This window comes from Cydia pomonella, chromosome 21 (genome assembly GCF_033807575.1).
Source record: "Cydia pomonella isolate Wapato2018A chromosome 21, ilCydPomo1, whole genome shotgun sequence".
Taxonomy (NCBI): domain Eukaryota; kingdom Metazoa; phylum Arthropoda; class Insecta; order Lepidoptera; family Tortricidae; genus Cydia; species Cydia pomonella.
In genome coordinates this window covers 6,328,259-6,339,517 of record NC_084723.1, presented here as the reverse complement: position 1 = coordinate 6,339,517, position 11,259 = coordinate 6,328,259, and the positions used below count along the sequence as shown (strand labels likewise).

Genomic DNA, 11,259 nt, shown 5'->3' with positions numbered 1-11,259 from the left:
TTTTGAAGTTCGCTCGATTTCTCCAAGATCCCATCATCAGACCCCGACTTGGTGCCAACGGGCCCATCTCGGGGTTATACGCGTTCGATTAAAAAAAAACATTTTGGAAATCGGTTCACGATTCTCGGAGATATCGAGTAACATAAAAAAAAACAGTCGAATTGAGAACCTCCTCCTTTTTTGAAGTCGGTTAAAAAGTCATAGGCACTTCATAATTAGGCACGAAATAAAAATACTATATAAATATCATTAGTATTTAATTAAGGAAAATTATTACATAACAGTTAAGAAAAAAGTCCATAAAACTTATTCTAATGGCACAACTAATATAAATTATGACTAACATACTGCATGACAAATCTACACATTTAACATACATAATATCTAAATAATAGGTAACGCCGCCAGCATTCTGGGGTGTATGCCGGAAGCAGGGGATTTGGGGGAGGGGGGATATTTAGTTGAATTTTAATTGCCTTAGGTTTTAATTTATTAATTTTATCTTCCTTCCTTCTTGTTTGTGTGTATTATGTATTTCTGATTACTGCATATACTTGTCATTACTTATATCTAAACAATAATATGTTTTTGGATGTAAATTAGATTCGCAACTTTCCGAATATTTTTTTTACCAGCCAAGCCGAAGATTAAGATTGTAGCAGCGGCAACCCTTGTTGGAAGGTAACATGCAGTCGCAAACTAGTGTTTGCGCCAATTCTTGACATACGGTTGTCAGCGAACCCCAGACTCTCTTAGTGAGGAGTGGCAAAGAACGGGGACAAAAAATGATGTATATTGGTGGAGTGATGTATGTGTCGTGTGTGCGAAACTTGTCAACTATTATTAAAAGTCTACTGTGACCCGCTGCTAGGCAAAGGCCCTCGTTCTTTTTCCACTCTTTTCTGTTTGGTGCTATATCAGGTCAGCCTTTCAGAAAGGAGTCCAGGTTATCCCGCCATCGCCGACGGGCGCCGCTCTGCGGTAGTCTCGGCCCACCAGTCGCGACTGGACGACCAGCGCAGTTCCATTTCAACTTACGAGCTGCAGCGTTCCGGACTCGTTTGAAACATCTGAGCCGATTTAATGAAGGGAGTATAGTTGAAATTTTCTGAGGTGATTTTTTTCTCTTAGACCTTGATCTGTTAAACGAAAGGCATTGTTTCTTTTCTGCAGTGCGAGTAGCTACAGAATTCGTCATCAGTGAGAAGGAACAAGCGCGTTTAAAAAGCAATATTACTATTCTACTAATATGGTTCAAATTCAAATAACAGCTCATTCGGAGATAAAACGTTTGGGTAGTGTAGGATGAATGTATTATCTCTGTTGTTAAACATGAACTTGAACCATATATATAGGGTAATAAAATTGCTTTTTAAACGGGCTTGTACGAAGGATTCGGTGGCAATCCCCGCTGCATAAAAGAGTCAATGCCTTTTGTTCAACAAATTAAGGTTTAAGCCGAAAAAATCATCTCAGAAAATTTCAACTATTACTTAGTACCTAGGCCACATGTTGGACTTCCAAAAATTAAGAACACAAAAAGGACCGTGGTCGCGGTATTCGTTTTTCAGATCTTTTACTTTCTTTCTGTTTAATGCAGACTTGTCATGAGTTTTGTCAATATCTGACAGTTATAACTTTGGACGGATACAAATACGAACATTAAGTTTAAATGACGGTAGGTATGTTTTACTTACCATCAATAAGATAAATAAAGTGAACGAAAAAACGTGCCTCGAAACATCAAGAATAAATTTTGCTCGAATAGATGGCGACCTTTGGCCTATACTCGAGTATTTAGATGACGACACCGTTTGATATTTAACACACATCAATGAAAGAACATGGGTCAAATAGCCATATGTCATTCTAAGAGTTTTAATCCTGTGTCGAAAGGTAAGTAAATTTAGTTGACTACAAAATTTACTTTAATAATACGCCTTTAATAATTCTCTTTGATACCATTAAATGTTTAGGTTGGTTAGGTTAGCATCTGATGATACAAGCAGAGCATCTGTTACATATACGCAGAAAAACAAATACTGTCTCTACAAACTAAGTTGGAGCCAAATTTCTGGATGACTTATTTTTAATTCATCTGCAAAACACACTTCCTGTCTTAAAATATTTGAGGTAATCAACAATGATATTATATAACTATAGATAGGTTATACGCATACATATAAGGAGCACAAAAATATTTCCATATTTATTTCCGTACCTACTACCGTTGTTTTTTTTTGTTTCAACGAGTGTAACAATGAATGAAAAAGAAAGATACAAGCTAAGGGTGTGGGGGGAGCACGTTACCACGTTATAGCTTGCCTACGAATAGAGAGTAACTGTACAATTTGTAAAAATTAAGCACCTCAATTTTGAAACGTCTATAACCTATCGAGATTCTGGAGTCATAATATCATTCGTAATAAAATAACAGGGACTTCAAAACTTACAAAAGATCATAACCAGTTCTGTATGTTATGCTTAAAACATAGACAATGGACTGACAGAACGAACAAAGTAATTAATGTAAATTATTATAGGCGGATTTTTGACAACTGAACTGGATGGCGCTGTACTGCCTCGTACACTTCGTTTGAAATATTCGGAATTGTCCGAATACACCTTACGTATTCGGACAATTCCGAATATTTCAAACTGTCGGCATTCCGAAATCACCCACAATTCCACTATATTAGAATCCATTTTTGCAATTATTTTATTATTATTAAGACTTTATTTCGGACATCCAAGATCCATATGTTAGGTACACTATTACTTATCACTATGTTAGTATTGACAAAACAATTTATATTTAAGTACATACATTATTTACAATTAGATTAAATTAATTCATAAAAATATTATACCTCATTTATCCATCCGGTAGATTGGGACATGCATTGAGGCCCAACACTTACAAAAAGGATTATCAAGCCTCTCGCCAATTTCGGTTAGAAAACTGTTGGAGCTGTTCCTCAATCGGTGCATCTGAGATGCTGTGCGTTTTCTGATAATGGCGTAGAAATCATCCATTCGTGCCTCCGCAAACATCCCAGAAGCACTGCAAAACCGAGGCAGCCCCAACGACCACAATAATGCAATGACCACAATAAACCTTACCTATATGTGTGAAGTGTTAAGTTTGTAATGTTTTAACACGAAATGTATGGTATGAATTGTATAGTATGAATTTTCTGAGGTGATTTTTTTGAGCTTAAACCCTTAATCTGTTCAACAAAAGTTACTATTGTTTCAGTTATGCAGTGGTTTGCTACTGTTTCTTCATGAGCGAACGGGAACAAGCCCGTTTAAAAAGCAATTTTACCATCCTATTTATATGGTTCAAATTCATGTAACAGTAAAAACTTATCTTGGAACAGAAGCACACCGCTGCATAACAGAAACAATACGATGTGTTTAACAGATTAAAAAATCACCTCAATAAATGCATACTATACATTTCGTGTAAAAGAATTACAAACTTAACCCCCTTGCCGCATGTAATAAAAAATATTTGTTGAAATATGAACTTTAATAGTTATCAATAGAGTTGAATATCATATCCGCCATATATGGCTTCGTATGCGGTAATGGGTTAACTGCGACCATTATTTAACAGATTAAGGGTTTCAGCTCAAAAAATCACCTCAGAAAATTCCAACTACATATATGGCACTTTGCAACGTCATCTAGTTCAGCAGTCAAAATCACGCCTATAATAATTTGCACCGATTTCTTCACATTGCTGGGTTTATTCGTTTGGTTTACACTTTCGATGTAGTATATACATGAAATATGAAGTCAACATTAGATTTGTAACGAAATATTCCGTTTACTTTTCAATATACACCTAATTGCTTATTATAATAACAATCCACTTATAGTTTTATTCTTTTGAAATCCAAGGAGATATTTTCAACCTTTTCATAAATAATTTCTCTAAATACTTAAGATAAGACAAGTGAGATACAAGATAATGTTCTAATGGACGGAATGTATATGAGATGCGTCTTTTTAACAAAATACTCATTGAAAAGTAATACCTATAGAGATTCTTAGTCAGTTTAAGTACCAAAAACAAATCGAAAAGTTGCTAAAAATACTAAATGTTACTGTAATATAAATTACTAGACAAACTTATATCTAACATTCAGCCTTCAAAACCTACAACTTACATTAAACAAACAGCTACATTAATGGAGTTTCATGTTTTGAGCTAATTTTAGTGATCATTTTAAAGCAAACGTTTTGTATACCAACATTAATTATGTGGATTCAACGGACGGATTGGTTCCTGTTCATTTCTTTCGACAGTTGAGACCTGAAACAAAAAAAAAGTATTTTTATAGGTATTTTTCTAGTCGTAAACTTCGATGGTTAAATAAAGACTTCGTATACCAAAATATAATCGCATATTTTTCACTATAGGGAGCGAGCATGAACTGTAGGAGGATTTTTGACGCGAGGCGTAAATGTGATGTGTATTGTTCCGATGTAGCCCAAAAGATGGCAGAACCTACTATGCACAAGAAAATACGTAACGTGTAAATGTACATGTTTATGGTTCCGATTCAGGCCACAAGATGGCAGACCCTCTAACGCGCACGGTCCCTATAGGCCGACTTAACTATAATGACTTCATTACGAAACGCCTTAGTGAACTATAATGAATTTGACCAATCACGTTTCGCCGCGGACAAGAAGAATGCGGTTTTAGTGAAAAAGAAGCTCGTCGAAGCCTTATGTTCTATCCCTTTATCTACTGGGACACTTATTGGGCTGCAGTCGCGCTCGTCAGTTGACGTGTTTGGTGGCCAATGGGTTAAAGAGACAACGTGCCAAATTAGCTCCAGCTCAGCCAAAAGATATCTGCTACGCGCTGCCACCGGTAACTAGGTGGTACAAACCTTAGTGTTATCGTGGGTGTAGGTATCGTATGAACCAAAGATATATCGATTGTAAGCCCCAAGCAGCTTGTTTTCCAACGCATGCTTCCCAAGCACCTGATGAGTGCAGCATCCGTTTGTCCTCTCCGCCCATATTCGAAGTGTTTATAATAATTATTAATTATGTATGATTGGTATTATTTATATATATTTGTATTTATTTTATGTATATAGCAATATGTCTATATATGTAGTTATATAATAGGTGTAACGTGGTAAATAATGTTGTCAATGTCCAAAATATTAGTTGCTACGTTTTCCGAAATGTTTTTCTTACTGCACCCACATTTGAGAATCTTTGTTTTGCCCTATGGGTGACTGGTAGGGAATGGCTTTGGGCATTAAGTCCGCCATCTGTACTTAATTTTATTGTGTAATAGGGGGTAGGTATTACTGCAATGTTCTGCCGCCAGAGTGCAGCAGTAGCACCTATCGCAATCCATAGAGTTTAACTTATCAAACTTATACAAACTGTGCCTTTACGGAAGGTGGAGGTAAGGAAATAAATCTCCATATACCAAAAAGTGTCATCAAAAAACCATAAATACCTACAATACCTAGAATACTTGAATAAAAAAATCAAATCATAGACAGCGCACTTCATTTGTCAATTGCGCCTAGGTTCTTCAAAGAGCATATAATCACTACGTAGGTTCTTAGCTACTCTAGCGCTACTCTGGAGAGATTTGGAACTATTATTTATAGCTGACAGCTGGACACTTTTGCAGCAGTTCTACCATAAGAGATGTCACTCCTCTTAATTCCACACTCCATATGTGCCTTAAGCTGTTTTTGACAAGTTTTCACAGATTATAAAATTTGACACTGATGCATTAAGGCGGTTTGTTTACAAAGGGCCTGCCAGCGGGAAACGCGAACATCAAAATCTAGTTATCTATCTCTTTATCGCTCGAATATGCAAGAGTGATAGAGAGGTTAGATAACGAAATTTCGATTTTGTTGTTTCGCAGTCCCTCACACGAGTTTGTGATGGATTGTGGTAGCGGTGCCTCCTCCGCAGATTTCGGGTAATATTTCCTATTGATTTTAAATAAATAATAAATAAAGATTGTAAAGTCTACGGAAAATCGAGTTTTTTTAATAAATATGTGTGTTAGCTTTATATAATTAATAACAAATTATTTACATATACTTGTACTTTATTAATAATAATCTGATTTATTTAGTAAAAGAAGCGAGTGTAATGATTAAACCAAGACTTGACAGTTGGCATCTCGACCAATCAGGGCACTGCTAAAATGGTGGCGCGGCGTTCTGATTAGCCGACAGTGATGACGCTTGAAGTAGCGGGAATAGTCGCAACGGCCGTAGGGCAGTCTTGATTTAACCAGCATAAGGAAAGGAGTTCTCAAATTAAACACTAACCTGCATATTACATAATTTGTTTACAACTACACGTTTTACGTTATAAATTGCATACGAGTAAGGCAAGCGTTTGTAATTGGTGAGTTAAATGTGTGTATAAACACAGGGATAATAAATAGTAAGTACTTAAATCCATTACGATATTTCATTTATTTATTTCAATTACATACCTTTGGCAATTTAAAACCATTAAGTCAGCCTCCTGCATTTACATGTATAATGCGTGTCTCTTATTTTAGACTACTCTCTAACATATACATGAGAGTATAGGATCTTACCTGCGGGTTAATATAGCATGATAGCCCCGTTGACCTTCTCCTCAAGAGCGGGAGCGATAGTATCTGCATCTCTCTCGTCAGCCATGGCGACCATGATGCACACGTTGTTCACAAACGCCGATATGGACGCGGCGACCACGAGCCTAAAATGTGAGACATGTCTCGATTAGATACTTGTTTGCCAACAACTTCTTCTTCCTCGCGTTGTCCCGGCATTTTTGCCACGGCTCATGGGAGCCTGGGGTCCGCTTGACAACTAATCCCAAGATTTAGCGTAGGCACTAGTTTTTACGAAAGCGACTGCCATATGGTAAAGCTCCAGGTGTTGGCCAGGACCTGGTCTGACATCCGGTTGTGCTGCAACCGTAGGAAGTACTCCATACTGCTATAGCGAGGGTTCTCACCAGAAGGATAACCCCAGGTCAGCTGTGCCGTCAGAGCTCCAGGTGTTGGCCAGGTCCTCGTCTGACATCACGTTGTGCTGCAACCGTAGATAGTACTCCGTCAGCCATACTGCAATAGCGCCGAGGGTGAAGAGTACTGGAATGATAAATATTCTAGTAAGTTTTATGGCATCTAAATAAATGAAGTTGAAGCTACTTTGTCTATCAAATACGCTGTAAAAAATTACCACATTTTTTGGGACACGACTAGCTGGCCAATATCAAGTGACCTCTGATGTTTTAATCTAAAGTCCGAGCATGATCTACGATGCCATTTGGCCCAGTAGCTGGAGTACATACTGGTGTGTACTGACCTGCCAGCCAGCGCGTTTCTAATGATAAGCGGGTGCGGCAAAAGGCGCGTGTGCGTGGCAGAGCCTAAAACCACCAGTACGCAGGTTCCACCACATGATACTAGTGCTGCCGCTAGATAAGCTGCTATGCCCATCCAAGCCCAATTAGCTGGAGTATATAACGGTGTAGTACTGACCTGCCAGCGAGTTGCTGATGATAAGCGGGCGCGGCATGGCCCGCATGCGCGTCGCAGACCCTAAAGCAGACAGTACACAGGCTCCTCCACATGATACGAAAGCTGCCGCTAGTTAAGCTGCTGTGCCCATCCAAGCCCAGTTAGCTGGAGTATACACTAGTGTGTACTGACCTGCCAGCGAGTTGCTGATGATGAGCGGGCGCGGCATGGCTCGCGTGCGCGCCGCAGACCCTAAAGCGGCGAGAACACAGGCTCCACCACATGATACTAGTGCTGCTGCTAGTTGAGCTGCTGTACCCATCCAAGCCCAGCGCCGAGCTGGGTGAGTGCCCGCTTTTACTGAAAACATAATATTAATTATATTAGAGTACGTTCAGTTCTGGTGCATATGTCGCTAGCGCGCCACAGCGTACGAAAGCAATCATTTTGCAAATAGGCGCATTCACAGCGAGATCACCAGATCTGAGCGCACTTTTGTAAGCTTTAAATTCTGCAAATATCCCGGTGTTTCTCAACTCTTTCTTAAGTTTAATCTGACCTATTTCTCGTAATTTAGATTGACCTCTAATTTAGGTTAAATAACTCCCATGTGGAGCGAAACAATTCTGCTGACATTCTTGTTGAACACTACTAATTTAACCAACCTCTAAGTGAAGTGCTGATGGAGTGATGAGTGGAGTGATCTGGCTATTCCGGTACATATTTTGTGGCGTATGGAGCATACTTTCTATCAATCGCTTTAAGCAAATATAATGTGAATTTCGTGGACGCTATTTTTTATTCCATTTGAAAAACATGATGAAGATGTTTAATCTTCAATGTGGGCATATTACATGCCCAGTGCTCACTTCAAATGTGCCAAAATGTCTTGATTTTTCCAAGGATTCACAGTGAAAAGTGCAGACCCATTAGTGAGGATCCTGAACCAAGTTCTTAACCTGTTAACTCAGTTGGTCTCATAAAATGGAGGGCAGCTTTACGCCACGGGCTGATAGGGAACATAGGCGTCTCGGCGAGGATGATCCATGGGTCCTATCCAATTAATAATTCTATTAATAGGTGTAACAATAAAAAAAGCCTTTCATCCCAAAAATACATAAAGACAGGAACCATTTTTTCTTAGCATAATTTTACACGTATCACTAACCATCGTACTTTTTTGCGTTTACCAAATAAAACATAAGGTCCAGCGATCGACATAGGTAGTATAGGTACATAAATAAGGTAAGCGTGGTAGTTGTTGCCGCTGTAAGTTAAGCGTCATGACCCAGTATATTTTAGTGAATAAAACATACATACCATATGTAACAAAAAAGCGGGGATCCGTTTAATATTCGGTATCGTGTTTTGATTAGCAAAGAGTAGAAGATAGTAAGTAAGTAAGTGTTTTATTTGTAAATATAGGTAGAGTTACATTGGTGGTCAGTTTATATATGTAAAGTTTCACTATATAAAAAAAAAGATTTTAAGCGAAAAATAAAGATTTTCTATGGAGCAGGCCAGGTCGTCCAAGTCTGGCCAACCCTCCATACAAAGGTCAAAAAAAATTCGCGTCAAAAAAAGTTTCTTCTACTTTTTCCTTATTAAGTATAACACGATACAGAATCCCTTAAACGAATCCCCGCTATTTTTGTTACACCTTTTATGTCCTTTTCCATCGAGTAGTGCATAAAAAATAAACACGGCATGAATAGGCTGTATGTATCATCACCGAATTCACCGAATTATTTATGTCCCACTGCTGGGCACAGGCCTCCGCACACACGGGGTAGCCCAAAACCCCCTGACTAAATATAATCATCAGGCCAGCTTGTTACAAATTCGGGACTTTACACACACATTTCAATTTATTCGTAGATAAATACAAGTTACATCATGGAGTTATCTTTCCAAACAGCGACGGATAATTGTCAATTAATGTTTCGTACCTACGTAAATTACAAGAACCTCATTTTTTTTTCAAGGTGTCCGAAAGTTAAGAACAGCTGTTAAGTAACATTGAGACATCTTAATAAAATCTAACTACATATAAGAACTGGGGTTTGCAAGCCGCACAATTGCTCGTCTATTACTGTTTTGATAGACCTGATCATGAGTAGATAATTTAAAGAATGGAAGTTCTCATCAGATCTCTTGCATGAACATTGTCCTTCATTCAAACCTAATTGGACCGAATGGTTATTTCACGGCGTCTATACTGACATATGCGAGGTTAATCTTATTGTGTCTGTACGACTTTTTAGAGCTACATGCTGTTTTGAAACATGCGACATTATAAAAGAATGGAACATTGGACCGGACTATTGTCACATGAGCACATTGCGTAAGCTGATTATTTACTTAATGGTTAATGTGGTTAATCGTCCATTTACATGATAGTGGTTTGTAAAATAGTGTTAGTTTGTTAAATTTTGATTCCGGATTTGGTAATTGTAATTTGTTAATTTTAACGTTATGGCTCTCGGTTTCATAAAGCTAAAAGCTATAGCTTACGCTGACCTATAGTTATAATCGAATATCGTTTGACATGTCGCATGTACAGTAGCCATCAGATCAGAGGCCAAGCCGCTCACAAATATCTGAACACGCAACTCTTGTCAAGGCGTTAGAGTGCGTGTTCAGATATTTTTCAGCACCTTGGCCGCGCCGATATATATAGTCCTCTTCGCCGTATCCGACGACGGCGACTCCTTCAACTGTTTTTATTCGGAAACATGGAAAGCTCTAATATGGCTTGCAAAGCCAAATTTGGTTCCGCGCCGATATAATATGACAGCGACTGTAAGTAGTCTCTGTCAGGCTTTTGATGTAAGTGGGGTGGTGAACCTATCGAGGATCCACGTAACGGATCAAAACATGTCAAGCGAAAACCCAAACTATCCCGAACATCAAATTAACCCTTAAATATTTTTTTTACAAACTTACCACTAAAATTATGACTCCTCCACCCATATCCAAAGTTGAGCTCCTTATGCCCCTCAAACAGCCCAAAGCTGATCCTGCCCTCAGAATCCAGTGGATTCGACGTCCGCCTCGCCCTCGCATCTATCCAATGCGTAGTCCCCAAAGATGCCACTATCAGCGCTATACACAAACACGACCCGAAAAAAGTCGCGAAAATCATCGATCGCTTGAACAAGTTCAACTTCATCTTGACCACTTTCACTTAGTTCACCAGTTCACTAGATGGCGTTGCGTCACATTTTATTCCCCAAGATGGCGGAGTTTTTGCGCGCCAATTGTTTAGCGATTTTCTAATTTGAGTTTACGCCATTGTACGGGTTTCTCGAACGGTCCCACGTTAGAAAAGCTGGAACAATAAGAAAGAAAATTGATTACGTAAAAGTCAAGTTCGTTAGTGTTAGCTAATTGTTAATTTGAGGCGCGTGTTTGAATTGCAAATGGCGATTTAATTTCGCACGGAGAGTGAATGAGTGAGGTTAATTTGAATTTTTAAGTATGTGGAGACGCTAGATTACGTGATGTTCTTTAAATTCATAAAAGTACAGGCATTGTTGACAATAAGAGGTATAGGTATTTATAATAAACATGTATCCGACAACGTTCAAGGAATTCTGATAAGTCATATTTAGGTATTAGTAAAAGAAATCAGAAAATGGTTACAGCATTAAACAAGAAAAATTCCTCCAATCCTAAAATCGATTGGAAACGCTTAGACCACTTTATTTCTTAATGGCATCGAAGATTCAAGC

General features: G+C 38.4%; 1 protein-coding gene across 1 annotated transcript in view; it reads right to left on the bottom strand.

Annotated features, from left to right (window-relative positions):
- Positions 1–240: 240 nt before the first annotated feature.
- The window catches only part of LOC133529467 (uncharacterized), a 31,686-nt gene continuing 20,667 nt past the window's right edge, over positions 241–11,259 (bottom strand). Inside the window, exons 2-6 of the mRNA XM_061867183.1 lie at positions 10,472–10,856; positions 7,718–7,885; positions 7,018–7,153; positions 6,614–6,756; positions 241–4,324 (exon numbers count right to left, since the gene is read on the bottom strand). Of these exons, the coding sequence (XP_061723167.1) occupies positions 6,621–6,756; positions 7,018–7,153; positions 7,718–7,885; positions 10,472–10,697 (666 nt within the window). The 5' untranslated portion in view covers positions 10,698–10,856 and the 3' untranslated portion in view covers positions 241–4,324; positions 6,614–6,620. The remainder of the gene's footprint in view (positions 4,325–6,613; positions 6,757–7,017; positions 7,154–7,717; positions 7,886–10,471; positions 10,857–11,259) is intronic.